Genomic DNA, 25,425 nt, shown 5'->3' on the forward strand with positions numbered 1-25,425 from the left:
TCAGCTGTTTTGTTTTTTGTTTTTTGCCATGATAGGCTACGTAAATTCTTACGTAGCCTATCATGGCCTCCGCAGGGACACAAATGGCATCTCTGCGTTAGCCGTGATAGGCTACATCACAGCTATAATGAGGAAGCGAATGGTGGCCGCAGATGCGGTCGCCATTAGCAAGTCAGCGCGGATTAGGGATGTACGAAAGTGACTTACCTTTCGCGGATTATGTTGATGGTGGGGGGGGAGGCGTTCCATCCCTCCCCCCGGAATCCTCGATGGCTGGCTGTGCTCCGCAGCAGCTCCGCGGAGCAGCCGGCCATGCCCAGCCCAGCCCAGAGCCGTCCGCAGCTGGATTTCTGGCCGCGGAGGGCTCTGGGAAGGGGGAAAAAAAAACGCGTACAGATGGAGCCTCCCCGGCTGGCTCCTCCTTGCTGCCAGCTCTGGAGCACCAGCAATACTGCCGCCATTGCCATATCACTGGCTAAGGCTGACTGACTCCGGATGCAAATGGCGTCCACTATTCATTTTCAGCCGTAAAGCTCTTAGATTAAGCTAAATGCAGCCGTAAAGGGCTAGCCTATTGCACAGCCATAAATAGCTAGTATATCGCATGAAAAACCAGACGCAAATGGCGTAGCAGACGCCATTTGCGGCTGTGAAGCCCTTAATTTAAGCTAGATGCAGCCATTTACAGCTGCATTTAGCTTAATCAAAGAGCTTTATGTAGGGATGTACGAAAGTCACTTACCGATTCGCGGATCTGCTTCGCGGTGGGGGGGAGGCGTTCCATCCCTCCCCCCGGAATCCTCGATGGGGGGGAGGCGCTCCGTCCCTCCCCCCCGAGTCCCCCCCGAGTCCTGCCTGACTGGCTCCACTCCGCGGGGATTCCGCGGAGCCGCCGGCCGGCTCCGCCAGCAGCCGGACATCTGGCCGCCGGGTAGCAGGGATGCAAATGGGGGCTGCCGTAGCTGCTGCCTTTTGCGTCCCTGTATTCAACCGTGATAGGCTACGTAACTATTTACGTAGCCTATCACGTCTGTGTTAAAAAAAAAAACGCGTACGCAAATGGCAGCAGCTACGGCGGCCGCCATTTGTGTTCCTTATTTTTCGCCGTCTTAGTCTACGTAAATATTTACGTAGACTATTACGGCGAAAATAAAGGGGACCACAAACAGCGTAGTGGGTTCTATTTGCCTTCCTTTTTCATTCGCCGTTTTAGCCTACGTAAATATTTACGTAGACTAAGACGGCGAAAAATAAGGAACGCAAATGGCAGCTGCCGTAGCCGCCGCAATTTGCGTACGCTTTTTTTTTTTACCCAGACGTGATAGGCTACGTAAGTCTTTACATAGCCTATCACGTCTATGTAAAAAAGAAAAGAAAAAAAAAGACTAGACTGCAAGTGGCGGTGGTGGCAGCCAGTCGAAAGACCAGCTGCCGCTGCAGCCGCCGCTGGAGCCGCCGCCGGAGCCGCCGCCGTCCAGAACATCCGCCCCAGGTAAGTATCGTCTTACTGACTTACTGAGGGGGGGGATCCGCAGGGGGGCGGGGGGGGCAGGCCGTTCCGCCATGGATTTTTGGGGGCCAAATGCCAGTGCATTCGGCCTCACTGAAATCCGTGGCGGAATTCTCCGCCATCCCTAGCTTTACGGCCACAAATGGTGCAGTGGACACCATTTGCATCCGGAGTCAGTCAGCCTCAGCTAGCGATACGGCAATGGTGGCCGTATCTCTGGCGCTCCGGAGCCAGCCGGTGGCTCCACAAAATCGCCGCAGAGCCAGCCAGTGAGGATTCCAGGGGGAAGGACGGATCGTCTCCCCCCAAGGGTGGATTCCCCAGAGGAGCGGCAGGTAGGGAATCCGCCCATCCCTAGGGTTACCTGTGAGGCCAACTCACCTCATCCAACCGGTGTTTTGCGGCCCGGGGGATAGTGATAGGGGAAGGCCTACCTCCCCCTAAGGGGTAGCCTGGTTGGGTGGTGATGTCTAGAAACAGAGTCGTTAGGCAATCCAAGAGGTGCTGGATGTGCCCGATCTCATCTGATCTCGGAAGCTAAGCAGGGTCAGCCCTGGTTAGTACTTGGATGGGAGACTGCCTGGGAAACAGGCTTCCTGCATTGAGCAGGGGGTTGGACTCGGTGGTCTTGTAGGCCCCTTCCAACCCTATGATTGTATGATTCTAAGAGGTCAGAAAACAGAGCATCAATCACAGGGCATGGTTCACGAGGCAAGGTACGCAACACAGAGGCTGGATGAACGATGTTCCAACACTAGTTACGTTAAAACTTAAAGCTTATATACTGTAGCCAGAACTTTCTGAGCTCTAGCACAGGCCTGCTGGCAAAAGTCCTACTCAGGAGGATGGCCTTGCTCCCAAGGAGTCCTCTTTTGTAATCGTGCACTCCTTCTCAGAGGAGCCCTATTAGTCTGCCTCTTGAGTCGGCGATGCTCTCAGGGTGTAGGTGGTTGCCCAGCCTCTGTCTCAGAGATGAAACTCCCCTCCTCCAGTAGGAATGGCCCATCGGTGATCTCCTCTGAGGGCCCAGGCTCCCCCAGATCTCCTGAGATGGGTGGTTCCTCAGTATTGTCTGTCTCTGGGAGCTTTGGCTCTTCCTCAGAGGAGGATTCCTCCAGCAGGAGCATGACAGCCTTCTACCAGTCTATAGAAAACCATCTGGCCCTGGAGCTTTCCCATTCTCAATAACACACTTAACCTCTTCCACCCAGAAAGTCTCTGCTAGTAGTTTGCTGCAAATCCAACTGTAGAAGGGCCAAATCCAAGAAGAAGGTTGGAAGGGATTGGGAAAGAGCAAGGCAAAAGGATAGAGGGGAGAGAAAGAGCAAGGCTAAAGGCAAGGAAAGGGAGAAACAGTGAGGTAAAGAGGTGGGAGGAAATAAATAGTGCTGCTAGAGGTGGGAGGGAGGGGGAAATAGCAAAGCAGCAGACGGGAGAGAAAGAGCAAGGCCAGAGGCTAGGAGAGGGATAAACAACGAGGTAAAGAAGTGGGGGAGAAAAATAGCAATGTTAAAGGCTGGGCAGGAAGGAGAAATAGCAAGACAAAGGGGTAGAATGGAGAGAAAGAGCAATGCCAGAGGCTAAGAGGGAAGAGAAACAGCAAGGTAAAGAGGTAGGGGGAGAGAATAGCAAGGCTAGAGGCTGGGAGTGAAAAACAGAGAGGTAAAGTGGTGAGTGGGAGACAAAGAGCAGGGCTAGGAGCTAGGGAGAGACAGAAGAAAGCTAGAGATGCAGAAGGGAGAGATGTAGTGAGGAAAGGGATTGGGGGTGGAGAGAGGGACTACCAAGGGGAAGGGTCTGTGTGGGCAGAAGAAGATTGGGCGAGCCAGGAAGCACCTCTTTCCATCTCTTCCTGCCTGTCGAACAGAAGATCAGCGGCAGGTTCAGGAACAGGAAGCAGAACCTGGCATGCTAATGTTTTTCAGGAGGTTTATTTAAAATAACTTTTTGAAGGGGGCAGGGACTGGAGAGCTTTGCAGGTACCACTGAGGGTCTCCACGGGCATCATGGCATCTGCAGACACCGTGTTGGGGGTTCTTGGACTAGTAGCTCACAGGGCCTCTCCCAGTTAGTCTTGACAGTTGTGCTTGGCCCACCTCCCACATCCAGTCATCAGTCTCCAAAAAATCACCGCACCTCACTCACCACTGGAGCCTACGCAGTGCAGGGAGGCGGGAAAGAGGAGACCGACAGACAGAGAGTGGCACTGAGATGGCGCTAATGTGTCTGGAGAGTAGCAGCTCTGTCTGTCTCACTCAACAAAAAGCTTTCCAAAAAATAGCAACGAATGGGAGACAGAGGAGAGAGAGAGAAAGAGAGAAAGAGAGAAAGAGAGAAAGAGAGAAAGAGAGAAAGAGAGAAAGAGAGAAAGAAAGAAGTGCGTGTGTGTGTGTGTGTGTGAGAGAGGGGGGAGTGGGAGTGGGAGCAGAGAGGGGCGCTGAGCTCCCCCCCCTTTAGTTGCTGTGTAAGGGAAAGGGTGGAGTGAGCAATGGTTACTCTGCCTTCCCTTGGCTCGTCTTGGACGGAAAGACGTAAGGGGGGGCCGGGAGCATTGTGGGCAGGCAGTGGTTGCTCTGGCACTGCCATTGCAGAGCTGGGGGGGGCTGGCTCCCCCTCTCCAGGGCTCACCTCTGCTGGAAAGACATAGATTCTACCACCATCCTGAATAAAGGGTGGGAGAGGATGGGATGCCAAAAATTAGTATGGTTGGGGACAGTAAAAGAATGCTGGAATGTTAAAACGATTTGTCAGTGCAGTAAATTCCTCCCTTCTCTCTGTCACACTTACACAGCTCCCATCTGTTGAAATGGAGCTAAAGGGAGCTGTGTGAGCATGAGCTCTGGGTTTAGTGGCAGTGGGGGAAACAGTGGCATCTTCCAGCATCAAGGGCTCAATCCCCTCCAGTTCTGCCTGTATTGCAACTAAAAGAAGAAGAAAAATAACAGGTGCCAAGACATAGTTTTCATACATTATGTTCCATACACGTTGAAATCTGAATTTAAATCTATATTTTTGCCTGATGAACTTGCCTTAAGTAATTCTAGCTTCTGGCTTCTTAGTCATGGAAGTCACCACAAGACATAACAAAATTAAATTTGTAGCGATGCACCACATTTTCTACATCGATTTTATACATTTGTCCAAATATCAGCCACTGTTCAGATATATCCTCATATCACTATATTGGCAAGAGGCAGTGATATTACATGCTCCACAATCTTTGGAAGGTTTGGTACAAATTCAGCTCCATGTTTTTCAAACAGCAGCTTCCTTCACCTGACAACGTTTTCCAGTTATGATGAATGTGTGATTAGAGCTGCAATGCTATACACACTTACCTCAGACTAAGCCCCATTGGGTAGCCATGCCTGGGATTGCACTGTGTAAAAGACCATCAGCTGAAGATTTACCAGATGCAATAAAACAACTCCAAACCAAACAATCAGGCTATTGATAATCTCAAACACCTTGTGAATATCACATTCATCTGAATCACTCCTTAAACTCATTGGCTGGAGAACACCACCTCCTCACATAAGTCACTTTCAATGGGACTTACTTGTAGTAGATATACACAGGATTTCAACTTTAGAAACAAATATTAGCCCCAGTTATCGTTCCCAGCACCCTTAATCCAGGAGACCATTTTACAAGGCAGTCTTGCGATTTCAAATCCACCTTGTGCTTACGAAATTATGGGATCACTGTGGCTGATCCAAGAAGAATTCAAGATTGAAACCTTCCAAGCTGACTCCACATTTTTAAATTATTTTTTCAGACTAATGCCAAGTGTCAGATTTCTGTATCTTCACTTATTGCACTGTTCTCATTACATCACCAGGAAGTCACCGGCACATTTAGATGTATGAAATGTTTGAAGCAGTGTAGACTGTTGCTTGGGGATGAATTTAAGCGGTTAGTGAATCAGAAAATGCTCCTGTCTTTCCTAAGAGCTTGATGTCACATCCATCTACTAAACAACATCTATTTGAGATGAAAAAACAGCCAGTAGCATGGCTGGATATCTCTGATGTACTGCAATATTTAATTTCCTTTTATCACTAGATCCTGATAATCTATTATGTTCAATCAATTTAAAAATGGGAGACAATGCAGAACAAAAGACCTCAGCAGCAACTTGTCTCATTTGAAGCATATATTATCTATCCCCAACTATTAACTCACACATTATTGCAACTAAATCAGCTCAAATATTCATATTCTCCTGCACACTCACCTCTTTCTGACGGTACTTAATTGCCAGTTTCAGTCTTGCCAGATCATTCCCGCTCTGCTCCTCTATTAGGCTGTTATCATCTCTGTAGTTAAGAATAATTTCCAGCTCCCTGGAACTCCGTGTCTGATCCAAGAGATCTTTTGCAAACTGCTTGCATTGTTGTGACAGTTCCTCGTATTCAGATTTAAACTCATTTTCCACTTTGCTCAGTTCCTGAAGTTCCCAGCTTAACTGGAAAGCTGTAAGAAAAGGATCCTCACTTGACAGGGCAATCAAAGATGGGCTTGCAAGAGCTCTGTAGATATTTAGCCTGGATCGGGAATGGCGGAGGCTGTCCACATCAGAGCTGGACACGCACTCCACACAGTTGCAACGAACTTCATGTGGTCTGGGGACTGAAACACCTTTCTGCACTAGAAGTTTTATGATCTCGTAGTTGTTTGTATGGGCAGCCAGGATAATGGGTGTAATGTCTGGTGTGAATTCTGAGAACTGTTTATCCAGAAGTATGGGTGGCACCTGTGGGGAAAAAGTGAACACAATTACTATAGCTCAATGGCAAGGACCACTTACGCGAAGCATCTTCATCTACTCAAACACTGAGCCATATGATGTTTTGGGAGTGTGCAACCCCATCCAGAACAGACTGAACACCATCGGCCCGAATATTGTAATATAGACTCTGGAAACAAATCTTGTTGCCTTTTGCTTACATTTCCATACGGAAGAACAGAACTTGGCTTTGCCTTTTTACAGTAATTGCTCCCAAGTGCCGAGAAAGTGTGATGGGGGGGGGGGGGTGTCAGTAAACACAGCGCAGAGGAGACTCAGAGACATTCTGGGAGCAACTATTTATAGCACAGGTGCTGTTTTTAAATCACTTACTAATAGTGTAAATATGAAGTGATTCCTGTAATGATAATGACATGTTTCCAGTCTAGCTCACAATGTTTTGAGAAGAGTCTAGTTCAAATAAGAAAAGATTGTAGTATATTGTATCAGAAGACAGCTTATTGGCAACAACAACAAAACACATTTGGAGAGATAGGGAGGACTTATGAGGAAAATTTCTGCACAGAGAGGGACCCTATTAGGAGCAGGCCTTGGCCGAAATGGTTTGATTGAGTTGTTTAATCCCCAAAACAGTGCTACTTCAGAGCCCAAGTCGGCTGCCAAATTTGTGGGCAAATTTTGGGGGTAGAGGGAAAACTGGCACATTGTTTCAGGGGATCTGTGTCAGTTAACGTGCTACCTTTAAAAAAAAAGAAAAAAGCCCAAGCATGTTCTCTCTCTCTTTTCCTTTCAAGAAGCACACTTGGACATTTATAAAGGTGGCAAGATAAGCAGTGCGGCCTGCCAAAATAAATCACTTACTTCCCCCACCCCCACCCTAAAAACCCCTGAAATGACCCTCCTGATTTCATGCTCCTAAACAGAATGGTGAAATGGGGAGGGCCATTTTGTTCTAAGACAATTATGAGGTACAAGCAGGCCTGCACAGACAAGTAGAACACAGTCCATCTGCCATGTATTAGGACCTAGCTAGCAGGTATTCCCACCACAATATAACCCCGCCACAGCTCTGTATTTGCAGCCCTATATAGACCGTCAGAGCAGAGGTCTACCGAACTCCTCAGGGACTGTCATTCTATGGCTAGTCAGCTCTTTTTGGCTTGGTAGCTAACATCATTAGTTTCTTGAGGGAAACATGAGAGTAATATTGGCAAAAGTAAATATGCTCTTAGGATAAATGCCATCCTGTTTGAATTAAACTGAGGAAGAATGAAGAGATAACATTTTTGTCATCTTCCATAACACCTGGGGTCATTTATGGAAATATACAAGATTCACTGCCACAGGATATGGTGATACCAGTGGCTTGGACCGTGTCTCCACAACAACGGAAGAAGAAGCGAATGGAGGAGTACCAGATTTTTTTTTAAAGGAATCAGCTTTGCTGCAATTTGGTCCATGCAGGGCTCCACGAGCGAGTGCTCCGCACCAGTAAAAATTGCTTCACAGAACATACTTCCTGGTACTTCAGGAGCAAGCCTCATTGACCATGATGGGAGTTACTTCCGAGTAGACACACACATGCTTGTGCTGGGAAGGTGTAAGGGGGAGAACACAGGCATGGGAAACCGGCCCCCTTTCTAACCAAACCAATACTGCGCAGGATCTCTATAACAAAGCTGTAGTTACTTCCTAAGGCAATAAACCAAACAACAGAGAATCGGAGCCTCGAGATCGCGCTTTAGAGCTTTTAAGGAATGTGCTTTAAACTATGCCATCTCTATAAATTCTGATGTGGGCATTCAGGGGACAAGCCTCATTGAGCACAATGGGAGTTACTTCTGAGTAGACACTAATTGGTTTGTGCAGGGATGAGAAACACACAGGAAACACCCCTTGACCGGGGTCATGGTGAAAAGCACACCCCTGGGCAGGGCTAGCATACCTTAGGTAAATGCGAGGGTTGGGGCACAGAGCAACTATACCGCTGAGAACCCGACTTGAGGAAAAGAATCAGATTTAAGTAGTCTCAGGAAATCCCGTTTTTCCATGATAAGCTCCAGGTTGGCTGCTGGATGGCCATGACATCAAGTATCCCTAACGACCTCAACATGCAGCCAGCTCTGAGTAACTCACTGGTGGAGACACCCCCTTGGATGATTTTAAAAAGGGATCAGACCAATTTACAGAGGAGGGCAAGTCTATCAGCAACGTCCATATTCATAAGCAAGATGCCACTGAAGGCCAGTTGCTGGGGAGTGAGGATGCCAGCCCTACTATGCTTAGATGGAGTGAGGCAATCATCTCAGGCAGCAAATGTGAAGGCTGGGTGCAGTGACAGCCTCCCAGCAGTTCTCATGAACTCTCCAGCTGTTTCCTTCTGTTGGAGGACAGAACAATGCATGCCACACAATCTGTTCTGCCCCCCCCCCCACCTGGCCTATTTTATTTATTTATTTATTTATTCATTCATTCATTCATTCATAATTTGATTTGATTTGTACCCTGCCTTTCTACCAAAAAATGGCACTCAATGCAGCTTACAGGCATAGTCTGTGGCCTCAGGTGTGCTGGAGAACAGTATCCCATTGATAGTGTTTGAAGTATGATTCAACTGCCAGTTCAGTCAGTTTCTGTATGCGAACTGGGGAGGTAGCCACCATCTTGTCCTTTGTTTCAGGCAGCAAAATGTCTTGGGGCAGCCCCAGGGGAACAGAGCAGTGGCATGGGAGGGCTGTTGCCTTCCTGCTCATTTTGTGGGCTTCCTGGTGGCATCTGGGTGGTCATTGTTGTAAACAGAATGGACTAGATGGATTCACCTCAGGCTCTTCTTATGTTCCTGCATTTTTAGTCTTTACATAGTATGATTTGTCTTTGCAACCAAACTAAATGAGAACAGGCCCAACAAACAGATGATGAAAGCAAAAATGTGAAGATATCATATGTTTTCAAAGCATGTCATGAGCAGGTTCCACAGAGGACCACCACGACCACATCATCAGCATGCAATATGTTGCTCTGCCACTGTGCACCTCAGCATGGTGTGAGAGCACATTATACAGCCACCTTTCTGAAGCTAAGCACTGTATGTCAGCAGTTCAGGCACTGATGACCCAGCCCATGCCTTGAAGGGACATGATGCGGCAACCTTGCTGGAGCTAGGCTGGCCTGGTCAGTGGCTGTGCTTCAATGGGAGACAGCCTGCAAAAAGCAGAATATACATGTATTAAATAATTTGGCCCCACAAGCTAAGTGGAGTGCACAGTGCAAAAATAATAAAAGGGGTTTAAACCATTAAAGCTTCCCTTGAATTCACCTCCCTGCTCCTACCAGCTCTTATCAACAGTCTCCCCACCCCTTTCCACATATAAACATTCACTGATGGAAGGACAGTCTTATTATAGACCCAGTGTCTATAATGTTTCACCACCTCTCGGCAGTGCTGGCATTCTCAAGCAACTGCTGAAGTTACAGAGCTCTCTGGAACGGCCCACTGCAAACACCAGATCCTCTGGGGTTGCTATTCACTGCCATTGCTGCTCACATGCCCACCAATGTTACTGGTCAAGAAGCAACAGTGATGAGGATCAGCAGCCACCACTGCTCACTTTCTAACTGGAAGGATGGGGTAGGAAGCTAGCAGGCACTCCTTGTTGTCACCTGCTCACCCACTGGCTATCTGTATGAATAAGCAGATGGTTCCAGTGGGTAGAAGGCCTCCATCTGTTTGCTTGCCCATCCACCATCTTGCTGGCAGCACCAGGCAGGCAGCCAGGATTAGATGGCGTAATTGGATGATTAGTCAAATGTGTACTTTGTATCTATCATAGAGAATTTTCACATGGGGTTTAAGTTACCTTTGTGCCCCTCTCTCTCTGTTTATGTTAATGTCTGATCCATGTTCACACAGAAGAGAATGAGCAGGAGAAGCTTTGGGAAATGACCTTATGTCTTCTGCATGGTAAATGCCTTATTACACTTGTAAGGTTTAACACCATTTCACTGAACTCTTAACAGCCAGGCGGTTGGTCTTGTCTGGCCTATCAATAAACAAGTTTCTCTCTAAGCACATCACATCTATTTCTGTCTATACATTTCCAAAAACTGTTAGAGATGTTTGATTACTCTTATCCCAAGGAGGTTAAACAGATCTCAAACACAGCTTCCAAAGAGACAGCAGGAGGAAGAATTAACCTCACATCCTGATGCCTCAAGGCTGCACACTTCAAGCTTTACATAAAGGGCAAGTCATTTGCCTCCTCCGTCATCAGTTACCAGATGGACTGCTAATAAACACAATTGTTGCTTAGTGTGTGGGACTTGTTATGTTGGCTTCTGCAGTAGCCATTTTCAAAACACGGATGCAATACCTGCTCTGGAATACAAAGTATGAGCTTGCTTGCGTATTGTCTGCCTGTTTTAATTTTTAGCCTGCCTTATTATGATAGCTCAGGCCAGATTCCTATAAAGGCAATCTCCACCCACCACCCACCTGCAACTATACAAATAATATAAGAACATACTTAACAGCTCTGCTGAATCAGATGGATGATCCATCTAGTCCAGCATCATTTCCCCCACAGTGGCCGAGCAGATGCTTATAGAAAGCCCACAAGCAGTTGTTGTTCCCTAGCAGCTGGTATTAAGAGGCACACAGCCTCTGATCCTGGAGGTATACAGCCATCACAACTAGTAACCATTGATAGCCTGTTCTCCAGGAATTTGTCTAATCCCTTTTTAAAGCCATCCAAGTTAGTGCAATTCCTATTGCAGTGTTTCTTTGAGCTGAAAGTATGCCAGAGAGGCAAACAAAGGGGAAATTACTAACCCTCTCAAATGGAGTGGGGCTTGCACCAGTGTTATTGGAAGCAGAGTTACTGGAAGGAAATCACTACAGTTTCTTCCTCAAGTAAATCCCTCCTCACTTTGTAAACTTCCGCCTGTGCTTAAGACAGTGCTTAACAGCTACCTCCATTCTCCTGTCCCCTTATATATTGCCCCCCACCCACCTAACACACACACTTATCTCTCAGCACAAATGAGACAAAACCTGTCAGTTCAAAATTCTATGAATGTGTTTGACTTACTGGGCAACCTCTTTATAGTTTGGGTTTTGAAAGGTGTCAAATGCCACAAGCTGTCAGTTATCAAAAACTGCCATCTTAGTTCCAATGACAGTTGTCAAATACTATATACCAGGGATGCAGAACCTCTGGCCTACAAGCCTAATCTGGACTGAGGAGGTTCCACATGCAGCCTGTGGAGCCTCCTTGGGTTCCTCCAGGGCACCTCTAAGCCCTGCCCCCAGAGGAATCCCTGTTGTTATCTCTGATCGTAAATAACAGTGGGGATAGGGCAGCAGCCTTGGCCAGCGCTGGAAGGAGCAGCCACTCTTCCCTTCCAAGTCTTCCTTCGCACATCTCTTGCTGCCCCCCAATTAGGGATGTACGAAAGGCACTTACCTTTCGCAGATTATGTTGTTGGGGGGGGGAGGCGCTCCGTCCCTCCCCCCGGAATCCTGGACGGGGGGGAAGGCACTCCGTTCCTTCCCCCCCGGAATCCTGGCCAGCCGGCTGTGCTCCGCAGAGATTCTGTAGCCACCGCCGTTTGCGTCCCTGCAGTCTGCCGTGATAGGCTACGTAAACGTTTACGTAGCCTATCACAGCTGACTTTAAAAAACAACAACGCACGTACGCAAAAAGTGTTCTCCCCCTTACACCTTCCCAGCACAAGCATGTGTGTGTCTACTCGGAAGTAACTCCCATTATGCTCAATGAGCCTTGCTCCTGAATTACCAGGAAGTATGTTCTGTGAAGCAATTTTTACTGGTGCTGAGCACTCGCTTGTGGAATTGAAGTTTAAAGCCTGTAAAGCGCTTCACCGAACCTACTTGGTTTATTGCCTTAGGCAATAACTACTTCACACCTTCCTTACAGAGATCTTGTGGTTAGAAAGGGGCTAGTTCCCCCCCCCCATCCCCGTCCCCCAATCTTACCCAGCACAAGCATATGTGTGTCTACTCGGAAGTAACTCCCATCATGGTTAAGTCAGCTGTGATAGGCTACGTAAACATTTGCGTAGGCGCGTTGTTGTTGTTGTTGTTGTTGTTGTTGTTTTAAGTCAGCTGTGATAGGTTACGTAAACATTTACGTAGCCTATCACGTTTTTTTTTAACCTTAGTCGTGATAGGCTATGTAAATCTTTACGTAGCCTATCACTTTTTTTTTTTTTTAAACTGGAAATTGCGGCGGCGGCAGCCAGTCGGAAGATCGGCCGCCGCACCACCGCCGGAGCTGCCACCACCTGGAAGATCCGCCCCAGGTAAGTCTCGACCCGGGGGGGTGGTTCGGGGGGTGGCAGACCGTTCCACCACCAATTTCGGGGGTCCGAATGTGCTGGCATTCGGCCTCCCCGAGATCTGTGGCAGAATTCTCTGACGTCCCTACCCCCAATGGGGATGGCAAAAGGTGCTTGCAGGGGGAGGCTGAACTGTCCAGTGCTGGGAGGAGCCACTCCTCCCAGCTCCAGTGGTGTCCCTTTCTCCAAAGAAAGAAAAAGTGGGTGGGGCAGGGCAATGAAAATCATCTCGCTCACGATGAAGCCCTGGCAGGGGGGAGCAATTCAGATTCCCTCCCTTAATCTGGTTCTGCATCCCTGCTATATGGGGTCAATTTGCATATCAACTATCAAATATTGTCCAATATCAATTATCAAAGATACTGTCAAATTTCAGAGACTGAAATAAAATATTAAATACTGACACCAAATATCCATACAAACCACAGTGATTGCTATGTGGTCTATAAACGATGACTTCCCAGTGGCAATGGGTCATTTAACTTGCTCTTAAATACTGGGATTTGCTTTGCATGGGTTTGATTCTGCTATGCTTTTTGTAGTTTAGGCCTTTTATAGTTTTAGAAGGTATCTGGAGATATCTAAAGTCACTTTAAATAATTACAGTAAAAACCCTGGGAGAATTAGGATGTCTTTGCCTGGTGCCAAATAGATAATCATGTTGGCACCAGGCAGGCCTCCTTGGGAAGGGAATTCCATAAAATAACAATGTTACTACTAAAATACCAACATTCTTCCACCAATACTGGATATATCAAGTTTGGAAAATTCAGGAACTGTATTATTTCATGGTAGATTTGCATGGCTCCATAAAATATAGACATATATGGTAACTAAACTTCTAAAAGTTCAAGTATTGGACCTAATGCAGATCCCTGTGGGATCCCACTATTTACTTCCCTCCGTTGGGAGAATTTACCATTTATTCCTACTCTCTGCTTTCTGTTCTTTAACCAGTTACTGATCCATAAGAGGACCTCTCCTCTTATTCCATGAGTGCTAAGTTTGCTCAGGAGTCTTTGGTGAGGGACATTATCAAAAGGCTTTTCGAATGCTTTTCAACCTGTTCATAAATGATCTGGAATTTGGAGTGAGAAGCAAAGTGGCCAAGTTTGTCAATGACACCAAATTATTTAGGGTGGTTAAAATAAAACAGGGTTGTGAAGAGCTCCAAAAGGATCTCTCCAAACTGCGAGAATGGCATTCTAAATGGCAAATGTGGCAAATGTAAGCAAGTGTAAAGTGATGCACATTGGGGCAAAAAATCCCAACTTCAAGTATAGTCTGATGGGATCTCATCTGAGCTAGCGATGACCGACCAGGAAAGAGATCTTGGGGTTGTGGTGGACAGCTCAATGAAGATGTCAACCCCGTGTGTGGCCACTGTAAAAAAGGCAAACTCCATGTTAGGCATAATTAGAAAAAGAATTGAGAATAAAACTGCCAAAATCTATGGTGCGACCATACTTGGAATACTGCGTACAGTTCTGGTCACCTCACCTAAAAAAGATATTGTAGAGTTGGGAAAAAGTGCAGAAAAGAGCAACTAAAATGATCAAGGGGCTGGAGCATCTCCCCTATGAGGGAAGTAAACAACAGCTGGGATTGTTTAGCTTGGGAAAAAAGAGGGTATGGGTCCACCATGATAGAGGTCCACAAAATTATGCATGGTGTGGAGAATGTGGAGAGGGAGACATTTTTCTCCCTTTCTCAAAATACTAGATCTCAAAATACTAGAACCCAGGATCATCCTATGAAGTTGATTGGTGGGAGATGCAGGACAGATAAAAGGAAATACTTCTTCACTCAGCGCATAAACTATGAAATTTACTACCACAGGATGTAGGGATGGCCACCAGTTTGGATGGCTTTAAAAGGGGGTTGGACAAACTCCTGAGGAAAAGGCTATCAATGGCTACTAGCCCTGATGGCTATGTGCTACCTCCAGTACCAGAGGCAGTGAGCCTATGTACACCAGTTGCTGGGGAACATGGGTGGGAGGGTGCTGTTGTGCTCATGCCCTGCTCATGGGTTCCTGGTTGATTAGGGTTGATTAGGCTCATGGGTTCCTGGTCGATAGCTGGTTGGCCTTTGTGTGAACAGAATGCTGGACTTGATGGATCCTTGGTCTGATCCACCATGGCTCTTATGTTCTTATTGGTGTACATCAGCACCTGCAAACAATTAAAATCACTTAATTGTTTTAATTGAAACAATTAAGTGATTTTAATCTAATTCAGTGATTAGAATTAATCAAGCACAAAAGATACAGATGATGACTGCAGCACTGTAACAACCCATAAATAAGGATGAACAAAAGTGTGTGTGTGTGTGTGTGTGTGTGTGAAAATATAATTTGTCCTGATTTTACATGTTTTAATAACTCTCCTTACGCATAGGAATAGTATGTCGGTCATCCAACCCTATGGTCTAGACAAGAGAGTTGCTGCTGTGCTAGGGCTTTCACTATTGTAAGACCAGTGAGTATCCTTATGCCTTCACAGGTTAACTTAACAAAGCACTACATTTAGACATAACTGCAAACTATGATTTGGCATTATGAGTGCAAGAATCTTTGACTCAGTATCATGTACTCCCCCCCCCCTTCCTGTACAAAATGACTGAGACTAGTTTCCATTTCTGGTTTGTGGCAATTCAGCCACAATATTTAAATGGAAGTACAATTCCCACTGCACACATAGCAACTATACAACCACCTACCACTGGCACAACATGTCTCAGACGACTCACTTCGCAACCACGCACAGAAGAACAAAAAGGGGCGATGAAATCACAAGTGTGCACAAAACTGAAGATTTTCTGGGCTCAACACATTTCAAAATATATTCCTTTGTCAGGTGTACAACAAATCAGAACACTGAACATTTTATATGATATAATACTATTAAAACCATTACACAATATAATTATATTGGTGAAACTAATATAAATATAATATCATGACAAAGAAAAGTTTTTTCTTTTAAAATATCTTTTAAAACTTCCATAACACTTATATAGATACTAGAAATATGCACATATTCTGCTGTTGGAGAGCTACTTAGCCCTGTTCTCACAGCTGTGGTTCAGAGAACTGTGGAATGTGGAACTGGGCAACAAAAGTTGTTTACAATTGTGCTTGAAGGGGTATGTGAGTTTGTTGCATGCTCACTGTGACTTTAACACCTTAAGGACGCAATCCTATGGCTGCTATTCAGCAGCTAGCTAGACAGCCATAGGATTGGTCGGTTCTCGGAGAACCGACCTGCACCCCCTCCCGTGCCACCTCATAGGCAGCGTAGATCGGCCCTGTGCTCTGCACTCGGAAGAGCAGCGTGGAGCAGGGGAAACAGGACATTCCTGGGGGCAGGGCGGGGAGGTCAGAAGTGCCGGTATGACACTTCCTATGTGTCATCCGGCCTCCCCACCCCATGCTCCAAGGTCCCGCAGGTAGACAGCTGAAATCGGCTGTCTAGCCCAGAAAGCAGGGCAGTGGGAACGCAGAGGAGATGCGCTCCTCACCACTTCTCCTGCCCTGCAGTGGATAGGTCGTCATCCCCGGGTTCAAAGGTGACTGTCAATCCCCATAGGATTGCCCTCTAATGGAGGATATCTATTCATGTACTGGGGAAAAGACAATCTCCTGATAAATACTGCAATGCCAAGCCAAGATAAAATCTGTCAAGTATAACTTGGGTCTACTAAATCTTGCCACACAACAGGATATGGGACCTGATTACCATGGAGGACTTTTCCAGAACTATGATTCTAAGATAGCCTAACCACTGGTTTTAATGCAAGGGAACAAAGCCTACAAGAATACATTTACACCAGCCATGACCAATTTACAAAACAAGCAGAGACTGTGGAAGCCTGAAGGATGGCTAAAGCTGTCTTGAAATTACAGCAGACAGTCTCCCACTTTGTACAGAGGGCTTTTGATAAAGAATAAAGGGAAATACCACTGGTTGTCCCATTTTCCTCTTCTTTTTGCCTTTAGGTGATTCTTCCCCCTCAGAGCAAGAGTCTTTTTTACATTGTTCAATGTACAAAAAAAAATAAATAATAGCTGATGTGAACCCATTAAGCACACAGGATGGGGTTGGGATGGGAGATGTATTTTTATAGTGTGCTCCCTTGGAGTATCATTCTATCCATTTCAATGGATTATTAATTAATTAATTAATTAAACATTTCTTGGCTGACTTTCAGGGCAGAAGCCCTCCCAAGGTAGCTTACAGCAATAAAATACACTTCAAACAAGGGATGCCATGAAATTCTTCCCATTTCAGAAGCTGGGAATTATTTCATCCTGTTTGAGGAGTGGTACTGATGGTTGCCCAAATTTTCTGAAATCTGGTATGGCAGATCTATATGTTAAGCAACAGAAGGTGGCCACATTTTAGCCAGCCCTGTTGAAAAATGGCTACAAAACCATGGTTTAAAGAATTCCCCTGTTGTGTCTTCATTAAACTATTAGCTTTTCCCCAATGTTTTAAATAGAAAGGGGAAATCTTGCAACACATGCTCAATGCCTGATTTGTCTCTTCCCAGGGGAAATCTCCTGCACAAAACAAGATGGTTGCCATCAGAATGAGGTTCATAGTTTCTGTAGCAAGCAGTAGATTGGAAAAGAAAAGGGTAGTGGTCTCATTAGGGTACTATGTGTCCTATTTTAGAGGACAATTCTCTACTTGAAGGGCTGGCAGAGGACAGTCCTCTGTTTGAAGGTGTCCTCTATTGGAAGGACTGACAAGTCCATGTCTGCTTTAAAGATAAAGCACCATAAGAAAGGAGAGCAGGGGACCTGAAGTTGCCCATTAGCAGTTAGCAACTGGCCAGCAGACTCAGGAGGCACACACGTCACCTGATTACAGGCTTCCCCCACTATAGTGAGATATACTGTAATTCTATTTAGATTATACTAATTATTTCTGAATTTGCATCTGTGGATACAAAATTTTATGCAAATAGTTGTCTTCTTTTGTCATCTTTTCTGGTAATGCTTTTCCTCTTTTTGCTGATGCATAAGTGACCATGCTGGTTCTCAGGAATTGGGGAGAGAAACAGTAGGAGACACACACAAAAATGTGTAAAAAGGGTGGGGGAGAATGAAGCCTGTAAAATGGGTGGGGTGGAGGGGAGGGAAAAACACTGCAAAATAATAAGTATACACCTATGGTAGAGCTAAAGTAAATAACTTTGCCCCCCCCCCCCCCGGCACTTCAAATAGTTCATATAATTCAGTGATTTTCTTTTAAACCCCCCCCCCCCAACAAGGACATTCTAGGATTTATGAACCTTTGGTTTAAGAGAAGAGTTAAGTTGCTTACAGATTTCCTCATAAGTCCCAAGGCATGGAAACTGCAGGGTATGGCACCTAGGGTTGGCGGAGAATTTCTCCCCGAAACTTCGGGGGGGCCGAGCGCCAACGTGTTCGGCCCCCCGAACAAGTTTTGGGGAGAAATTCTCCGCCCCCCCTGCCCCCCCCGGGACGGGACTTACCTTTGGCGAATGTCCCTCCCGGCGGCGGGTCCGGCCGGCGGTTCGGCGGGTCTTCGTCAGGGGTGGGGGCGGCAGCCGATCTTTCGACCGGCCGCCGCCGCCGCCATTCCAATAAAAGAAAAAAAAAAAAGCCCCTGTGATAGTCTACGTGACAATTAACGTAGCCTATCACGGCTAGATTTGCAAAGTCAGCCGTGATAGGCTACGTAAATCGTCACGTAGCCTATCACGGGTGACTTAAAAAAAAATAAATAAAGCGCGTACGGATAATGGCGGCCCCCATAGGGAGCCGCCATTCCCGTTCCTTATTTGGTCGCTGTAGTCTACGTAAATCTTTACGTAGACTACGGCGAAAATAAGGGCAATGCTATTTTCCGCCGCCATTTGCGTACGCGTTGTTGTTTTTTACTTTGCCATGATAGGCTATGTAAATATTTACATAGCCTATCACAGTTAAATACAGGGACGCAAACGGCGGCGGCTACGGCAGCCACCATTTGCATCCCTGTTGCCCAGCGGCTGGATGTCCGGCTGCGGGTGGAGCCGGCCAGCGGCTCTGCAGAATCCCCACAGAGCAGAGCTGGCTGGGCAGGACTCCGGGGGGAGGGACGGAGCGCCTCCCCCCCCATCGAGGATTCCGGGGGGAGGGACGGAGCGCCTCCCCGCCCACCGCAAAGCAGATCCGCAAAACGGTCAGTGACTTTCGTACATCCCTACTGATGCATGCTTAGTAATTGCAGGTTGGGGCTGCTCATATTATTTTGAGGGTTCTAGGCTACATTTATGCCAGCATTATAGGTCTTTTCGTGCCCCAAAGATTGTATCTTTCAATTTGGAACATATTGGTACTAAGTTGGAACATCTGGGTACTAATTACTTGAACTAAAAAAAATTAATAGAGGAATCTCCAGCCCAGGTTAAGCATTTGTATAACTGATATCAGTGACAGACCTTGAAGCATGAGCTTAACTCTCCAACAGTGAAATCAAAGGGGCTTTTATGGCTGCTACACACTGTCTAGAGGGCCATAGGATATGCTCATTTCTGGGAACCAACCTCAGAGCCCACGCTCCAAGATCAGTTCCTGGAAAACTGACCTTCCTCCTCGTCCGCGCTGCCTTGGAGGCAGTGCGGAGAAGCCCCGTCCTCTGGACTTATAAGAGGAGCGCAGAGCGACAGAAAAGGGGCAGGGTGGGGGGGTTCCGGGGCAAGGAGAGCAGAGCTGCGCATACAGCAGCTTCCTCTCTCGGTTGCCCCCCCTGCTGCTAAACAGCCGAAAATGGCTGTCTAGCGAAAAATAGCAAGGCAGAAGAGGTGCGGACGGAACGATCCCCTTGCTTTGGATCCTATTTGCTTTGGATCCTATTTGCTATTTGCGTTGCCCTTATTTTCTCCGTAGTCTACGAAAAGATTTACGTAGACTACAGCGACCAAATAAGGAACGCGAATGGCGGCTCCCTATGGAGGCCGCCATTTGCATACGCGCTTTTTTTTTTTTTTTAAGTCACCCGTGATAGGCTATGTGACGATTTACGTAGCCTATCACGGCTGACTTTGCAGATCTAGCCGTGATAGGCTACGTTAATCGTCACATAGCCTATCACGGGGGCGTTTTTTTTTTTTTTTAACTGTTTAGTTCGCGGCCGGGCGAGGCGAGGCGCCTCCTCCCCGGCCTGAATTTCGGCCAGGCGAGGCGGGAAGCCTCCCCCCCCGGCCTGAACTTCGTGGGGGGAGCAGTGAAGCGCCTCCCCTCCACCGCGAAAAGCTTCGAGGACAGGTAAGGGACTTTCGTGCACCCCTAATGGCACCAAGCCTTAAGATCCATACCATGTAAGCAAGTAAGGACGTTTTTACAATCTCATTTATATGCTTTCTTGTTCTTGCTTTCTTGTGTCACTTCATTACAATACAGACAGCCACAGTGCCCATCTACTCACAGTCTAGTGTCCCTATCTGCCTCCTCCATCTTTCAGTCTCCTAACCTCTCACATATAGCCTGTCACATACCATTCCCTCTAACCTGAATGAATACAGGAAAAGCATAAGTGCAGCTACTGCACTACTCTCATAGTGTCCTAAGTTTCAGTGTTCTTCTGATTGGGGAAGGACGAAGATTGAGGCTGAAAGGCAAAGGCAAAGCCAGGTGCATGAAGCTAAGTTGTAAGCAAGCACAATATGTGAGACTGTAGAATATGTTTACATCATATGAAGGTTAAGGCCAGGTGCATTGACTCTTCTTGCCACTTTTCCTCTTTTCACAGAGGAAACTCAAGAGGAACAAAATGGGGTAATTTGATAGCTCATTATCTGCGATGTATTTGAAAATGGAACCAAGGGCATTTAATGCAAGAGACACCCTGGAGGGTTATGCAAAAGAGCCCACAAACGTCCATCCGTGAAGGAGCAATCTCAATCACAGGATAAAAGCCCAGTGTGAAGGAGCCCAAAGACGGAAGAGGGAAGGAGAGAGAGAGAATGTGCACACATGCTGAGAGTTGGGTGAAGGGTAGGGATGTACGAAAGGTACTTACCTTTCCGCGGATTATGCTGATGCTGGGGTGGAGGCGTTCCGTCCCTCCCCCCGGAATCCTGGCGCTCCGTTCCTCCCCCCCGGAATCCTAGCCGGCCGGCTCCGCTCCACAGGGATTCTGCGGAGCCGCCGGCCAGCTCCGCCAGCAGCCGGACATCCGGCCGCTGGCTAGCAGGGACACAAATGGCGGCGGCCGTAGCTGCCGCCGTTTGCATCCCTGCAGTCAGCCGTGATAGGCTACTTAAATATTTACGTAGCCTATCACGGCTGATTAAAAAAAAAAACATGCATGTACGCAAATGGCGGCGCCCATGGGCACCGCCATTTGTGTTCCTTATTTTGGCACATCTTAGTCTACGTTGTAGCAGCCATATCGGGGGTCAGACTAAGTAGCCTCATGCAGTCTCATGCTTCATGTTCTTGCTGAGCTCTTTCTCCCTTGAATATATTGTTGTAAGCTGACGAGACACAGGAATTCCTTATCTTGTCAAAGGTCATACAATTGTATATCTTGTTCTCTGCTGTTCTCTTCTGTTCTCTCCTTATCATGGCTACCCTATAACCCAGTTCTTGTATTATAAACAATAGTGCTAGGACAAGAAATGTTGAGGACTGCAACCCCACACGGGAGGGGGAGGAGGAGCCGTTTCATATGTGTCACAATGTCTATAAAAACAATGTGCTAATGGATTTCGGGGCTTCTGGCTCTTTGGAAATGATTCCAGCCTTAAGCCCGCGCGTTAAATAAAGAATCTCTTTTTCCTTCACTCCGTGGTCTCTCTGACTCTGGGCTCTGCAACATAAATGGTGCCGCGACTCGGATGTGGCAGGCTCTGAGCCAGACAGGTGGCAGTTGCCTGCTCTTGATCGCCGCACCGGGAAGACGAGCTCGGCGCATGCCTCCCTTTCTTGGCGCCACCGACATTTTGTCGAGTGAATGGGAGAAAGCCTGCACCGAGGTCGCCCAAACAGCAGCGAGCAGCAAGAGAACCTTGGGAAGCGGAGGAAAGAACTTGAGCCCTGCCTGTATCACAGCTGCAATTGAGTTGAAACCCACATTGGAAGCCTTCAGGAGAAAGCCAAGTATATGGGAAAAAGAGGGCCCCGCCTTTAGGGAGAAAGGCCACTGGGCAGAAAAAAAGAGGGCCCCGCCTTATGAAGAAGGTCAGTGTTGGTGGTATACGTATACAAAAAGAACTTACTCCTTGCGGGTAGAAGGGGGGCCTGATCACACCCCCGAGTGGGCGCCAGTACCCAGCACGCCAGTACTCAGTAGGAAGCTGAGGAAGCTGGGGAAGCCGCTTTCCGCTCTGGTAAAAAGTGGGAAAAGTGGGTGGCAGGGACATATGGATGCAGTGGAGAGACTGACGATTGTGTGAGTGGCTACTGCCGTTTCTGACGCATACCGTTGACCATCCGGGTGCCCAGGCCAGTAGCAAAGTGCGTGGTGTGTAAAATCCTCTTGTGTCGGCCAGTGAGACCCCTTACTCACTAACCAATTCCCATTCCCTAATTGTGTCTGTCTTCAATTTAGGAGGGATGCTATGGGTGGTGGGGGAAGCAAACCTTGCACCCCCTTGAGATGTATGTCAAACAAAGAAGGAAAAAGGTTTTTTTAAAAAGATTCAGAATAGAGAGAGAAAACAGCAAAAAGCTCAAGGTCGAGCTGAGAGGAAAAAAAGAACAAGATCTGAGGCTGTTAATTAGAAAAATGTTGCAGGACAGTCTGGCTTTTAACAAAGCGTGGGAGCGTGAGAGTGTAAGGCCGAAGAAGTAGCTGTTAGCCTAGCGCGCCGAGGGGGGGGGGGCAGGAAAATTGCCCACAACGTTCTGAGTTGTGCCACATCATCACCTCGCCTAATTGAGATGAAATCCCTAAGAAATGGAAACTGAAAATGAAGACCCAGAAGATGAAGGCAAAATAGAAAATAAAGGTGAAGAATCAGCCCCCAGAGCACAGGCTAGACCCCTCTTCAAGTGAAAAGTGTGCCATAAGACTGTCCCAAAGCAGAATGAAGCGGAAAGACCATGTTGAAGATCTCTGTCAAGGTAACTGTGTTTAGCTTTGAACTGTGTTAGAATTGCATAGAGCCTGTAGCTACTGACCATCGGCTATATAATTTCTGAAGAGCGTAACCATTAAGCTTTTGCTGTGGGATTCCCTGCAATGAAGAAATCTCACTGATTTGAGTGTCCAGTGTTACACTGCCTAAGTGTGTGTGCTGAAGAGACCGAGAAACCAGACAGCACGTTCCTGGCCAAGCCAAAATCACGCTACTACCATGCTCCTGAAAGCTGCAATAAACTGTGTAAGCTGGAGACCCAACCTGATTGAGAAGAAGATATTGGAGCAACTGTCTTAAAAAACAATGAGATCTGTGTAGCTGGCTGGCTGACGCTGTCAGTGATGTTACAACTTTAAATTAAGACTGTTTTCCTGTTTGAGACCCCAGCGAAGAAAGCTGACCCGAGTTATTTGTTGCCCATGCCAAAGCAAGAATTTGGCTGCCCTGTACCTCATCATGTCCTGTTTTGAGCTTGGGATTTACAAATACAAACAAACTGAGAAGCTTGCCTCTGAAGTCCTGCAAATCACCCCACCGCCTCCCCGAAGATTAATGGCTGCCTGAAAAATGCAAGTATAAGGCGATGCCCATCACCCCCCAGCATCCTGAGTTTCGGCACTCAGTGTTTCAGTGCTTTCGTGTACCAGGTTAGAAGAGAAAAAAAAAAGAGTAAGTTTTTAAAATTTCTGTGAGAGAACCTGACAGAAGTAAAATAAAATTTACAGAGGAGTTGCCCAAGTTAAAGTGTCACGGCTAGAGAGCTGAGCTGTGCCGCTCTGTTTAGACAGAGGCCTTGCTAAAAAGTTAAAGGCCCTTGTCTGTCAGAAGGGGTGTAGGGCCACACTTTCCCTTTTTAAACTGATGCAAAAGTGGAGAGCCTTTGCTGGAAACATCACATCTTCATTGCCCAGAGCCTTCTCTGTTTGCCTCCATCATCATCTGGGCTTTTTAGAGACACTCTGCACATGGACTAAAATTTTAAATTGTCAAAGACTTGCCATGGACAGTGCTGTGAAGCTTTTGATAAACTTGAACTCTCATCGCTGTAGACCGTGTGTCTGTGTTTGTAGTCAGCTCAGTGTACAGCAGGCTAAGTTTGATCTATGACTTTTAGATTTCCTTCTGCCAGAACTCATGCAGCATAGAGTTGCCGATGCAAAAATGGTGACCTAGAACTCTTTGCATGTGTGGGTATGCCCATCCCTTGATTTTAATAGGCCCTGAGCTTTCAGCCAGAAGAGCAGTATGATTGCTGGATCTGCTCCATCATGCCTTACCATGCAAAAAGTGCTTTCCATTCATTGTGTTAAATTGCAGAAAAAGTTTGTTGTATATATTTTATGATTTCTTAGATATCATAAAATATATGTGATATTTGCAGATTAATGTTAGTTGCAACTCCAAATGATACTAAGTGTGGTTCCCAATGGATGACAAGGAAAGAAAGACAAAAGCAAGTAAAAAAGAAGGAATAGAGAAAGTAAAAGACAGATAGGGAGAAAAAAAAAGAAGAAAGAAAAGGCAAGAGGCAAAGAAAAAAACATTTATAAAAAAGAAGCGTGGCCATAGTTGCCCCCAGGGTAAATTAAAAGCAGCTGATTGTGCCTGGAGCTTATTACCTGGGGTAAAGTAGCCACAATAATGTAATAGTTCTTTAAAATGAAGAAAATGTAACTAGAAGGAGAAAAACAGCCTATCCCAAATGTGTGTCATTGGGACTACTGTAAGGCAGAAAGGTTTAAGTAAGTGAGTTTAACTTGAAAAAGACAAATAAAGAGACAAGGCTGGTGCATGGAGCAGAAAGTTTTATATAAAAAGTTTGAAACATGATCTGCAATACAGGCAGATCAGCAAAGAAAAAAAAAGCAAAAGAAAGAGAAAAAAATTATCTTCCCATACTAATAAATAAAAGTGTTATCAAGCACTTTGAGAAGCGAAGTTGTTTACAGGAAGCTGTGCCTGAGAACCAAACACTTCTAGCCTATGCTGAAAATGCTTGCTAGTGTTGTGTTGCCTCATGGGTAACATGTATGATATAAAACCCATTTAGCCCAATAGCTCGTGGTTCAGAAAAGCTGTCTGATCCAACCATTAAGTACGCCTGTGTGCTGTAAGTTACCCAATAAAGTCTCCTTGTAAGTAAACCCCCCCGCTGGAATCCCAAAACACAAGTGGAGCTAGAGCGCCTCACCCAGTATCAAACCCTGCTGTTAAAAGCCATGAAAGCAGGTATAAAGAAGTCAATTAATATGACCAAAGTGTCTAAAGTGCTGCAAGGTGCCACCGAGGCCCCAGAGCGTACTTGGAGCGTCTTTCAGATGCCTATCGCCAGTACACCCCCCTCGACCCAGAGGCCCAAGAAGACGTAAACGAAAAAAGAAAAGAAGAAGACCCGGCAGAGGCAGAAAATTCTTAAAAAAGAACCAGTGTGCCCAGTGTGGACAAGATGGACATTAGTGGCATGAATGCCCAAATCAAATACACAAAGGAGAAAACCAAAGGGGCCAGAATGGGCGAGGAGAGAGACAGCTTGAGAGGGGCCGTGACATTGACTTCATAACTGACACTAGAGCGGCATCAAGAGCAAGCAAACGTTAGCCTTAAACAAGAAGTCCAAACACTGAGCAAAGTTCTTCAAGCCCAGCTCGCTTTGTCTTAAAAAAATAAGCCATTCCTATCACAGAAGTTCATCCTTTCCAACCAAGAG

General features: G+C 46.5%; 1 protein-coding gene across 1 annotated transcript in view; it reads right to left on the reverse strand.

The window, feature by feature from the left end:
* The window catches only part of TRPC4 (transient receptor potential cation channel subfamily C member 4), a 193,204-nt gene that overhangs the window by 93,492 nt on the left and 74,287 nt on the right, over positions 1-25,425 (reverse strand). The window contains exon 3 of the mRNA XM_084835473.1: positions 5,748-6,266. Within this exon, the coding sequence (XP_084691599.1) occupies positions 5,748-6,266 (519 nt within the window). The remainder of the gene's footprint in view (positions 1-5,747; positions 6,267-25,425) is intronic.

This window comes from Heloderma suspectum, chromosome 2 (assembly GCF_057233095.1).
Source record: "Heloderma suspectum isolate Gila_16-S chromosome 2, 16-S_ref, whole genome shotgun sequence".
In the NCBI taxonomy this organism is placed as follows: Eukaryota; Metazoa; Chordata; class Lepidosauria; order Squamata; family Helodermatidae; genus Heloderma; species Heloderma suspectum.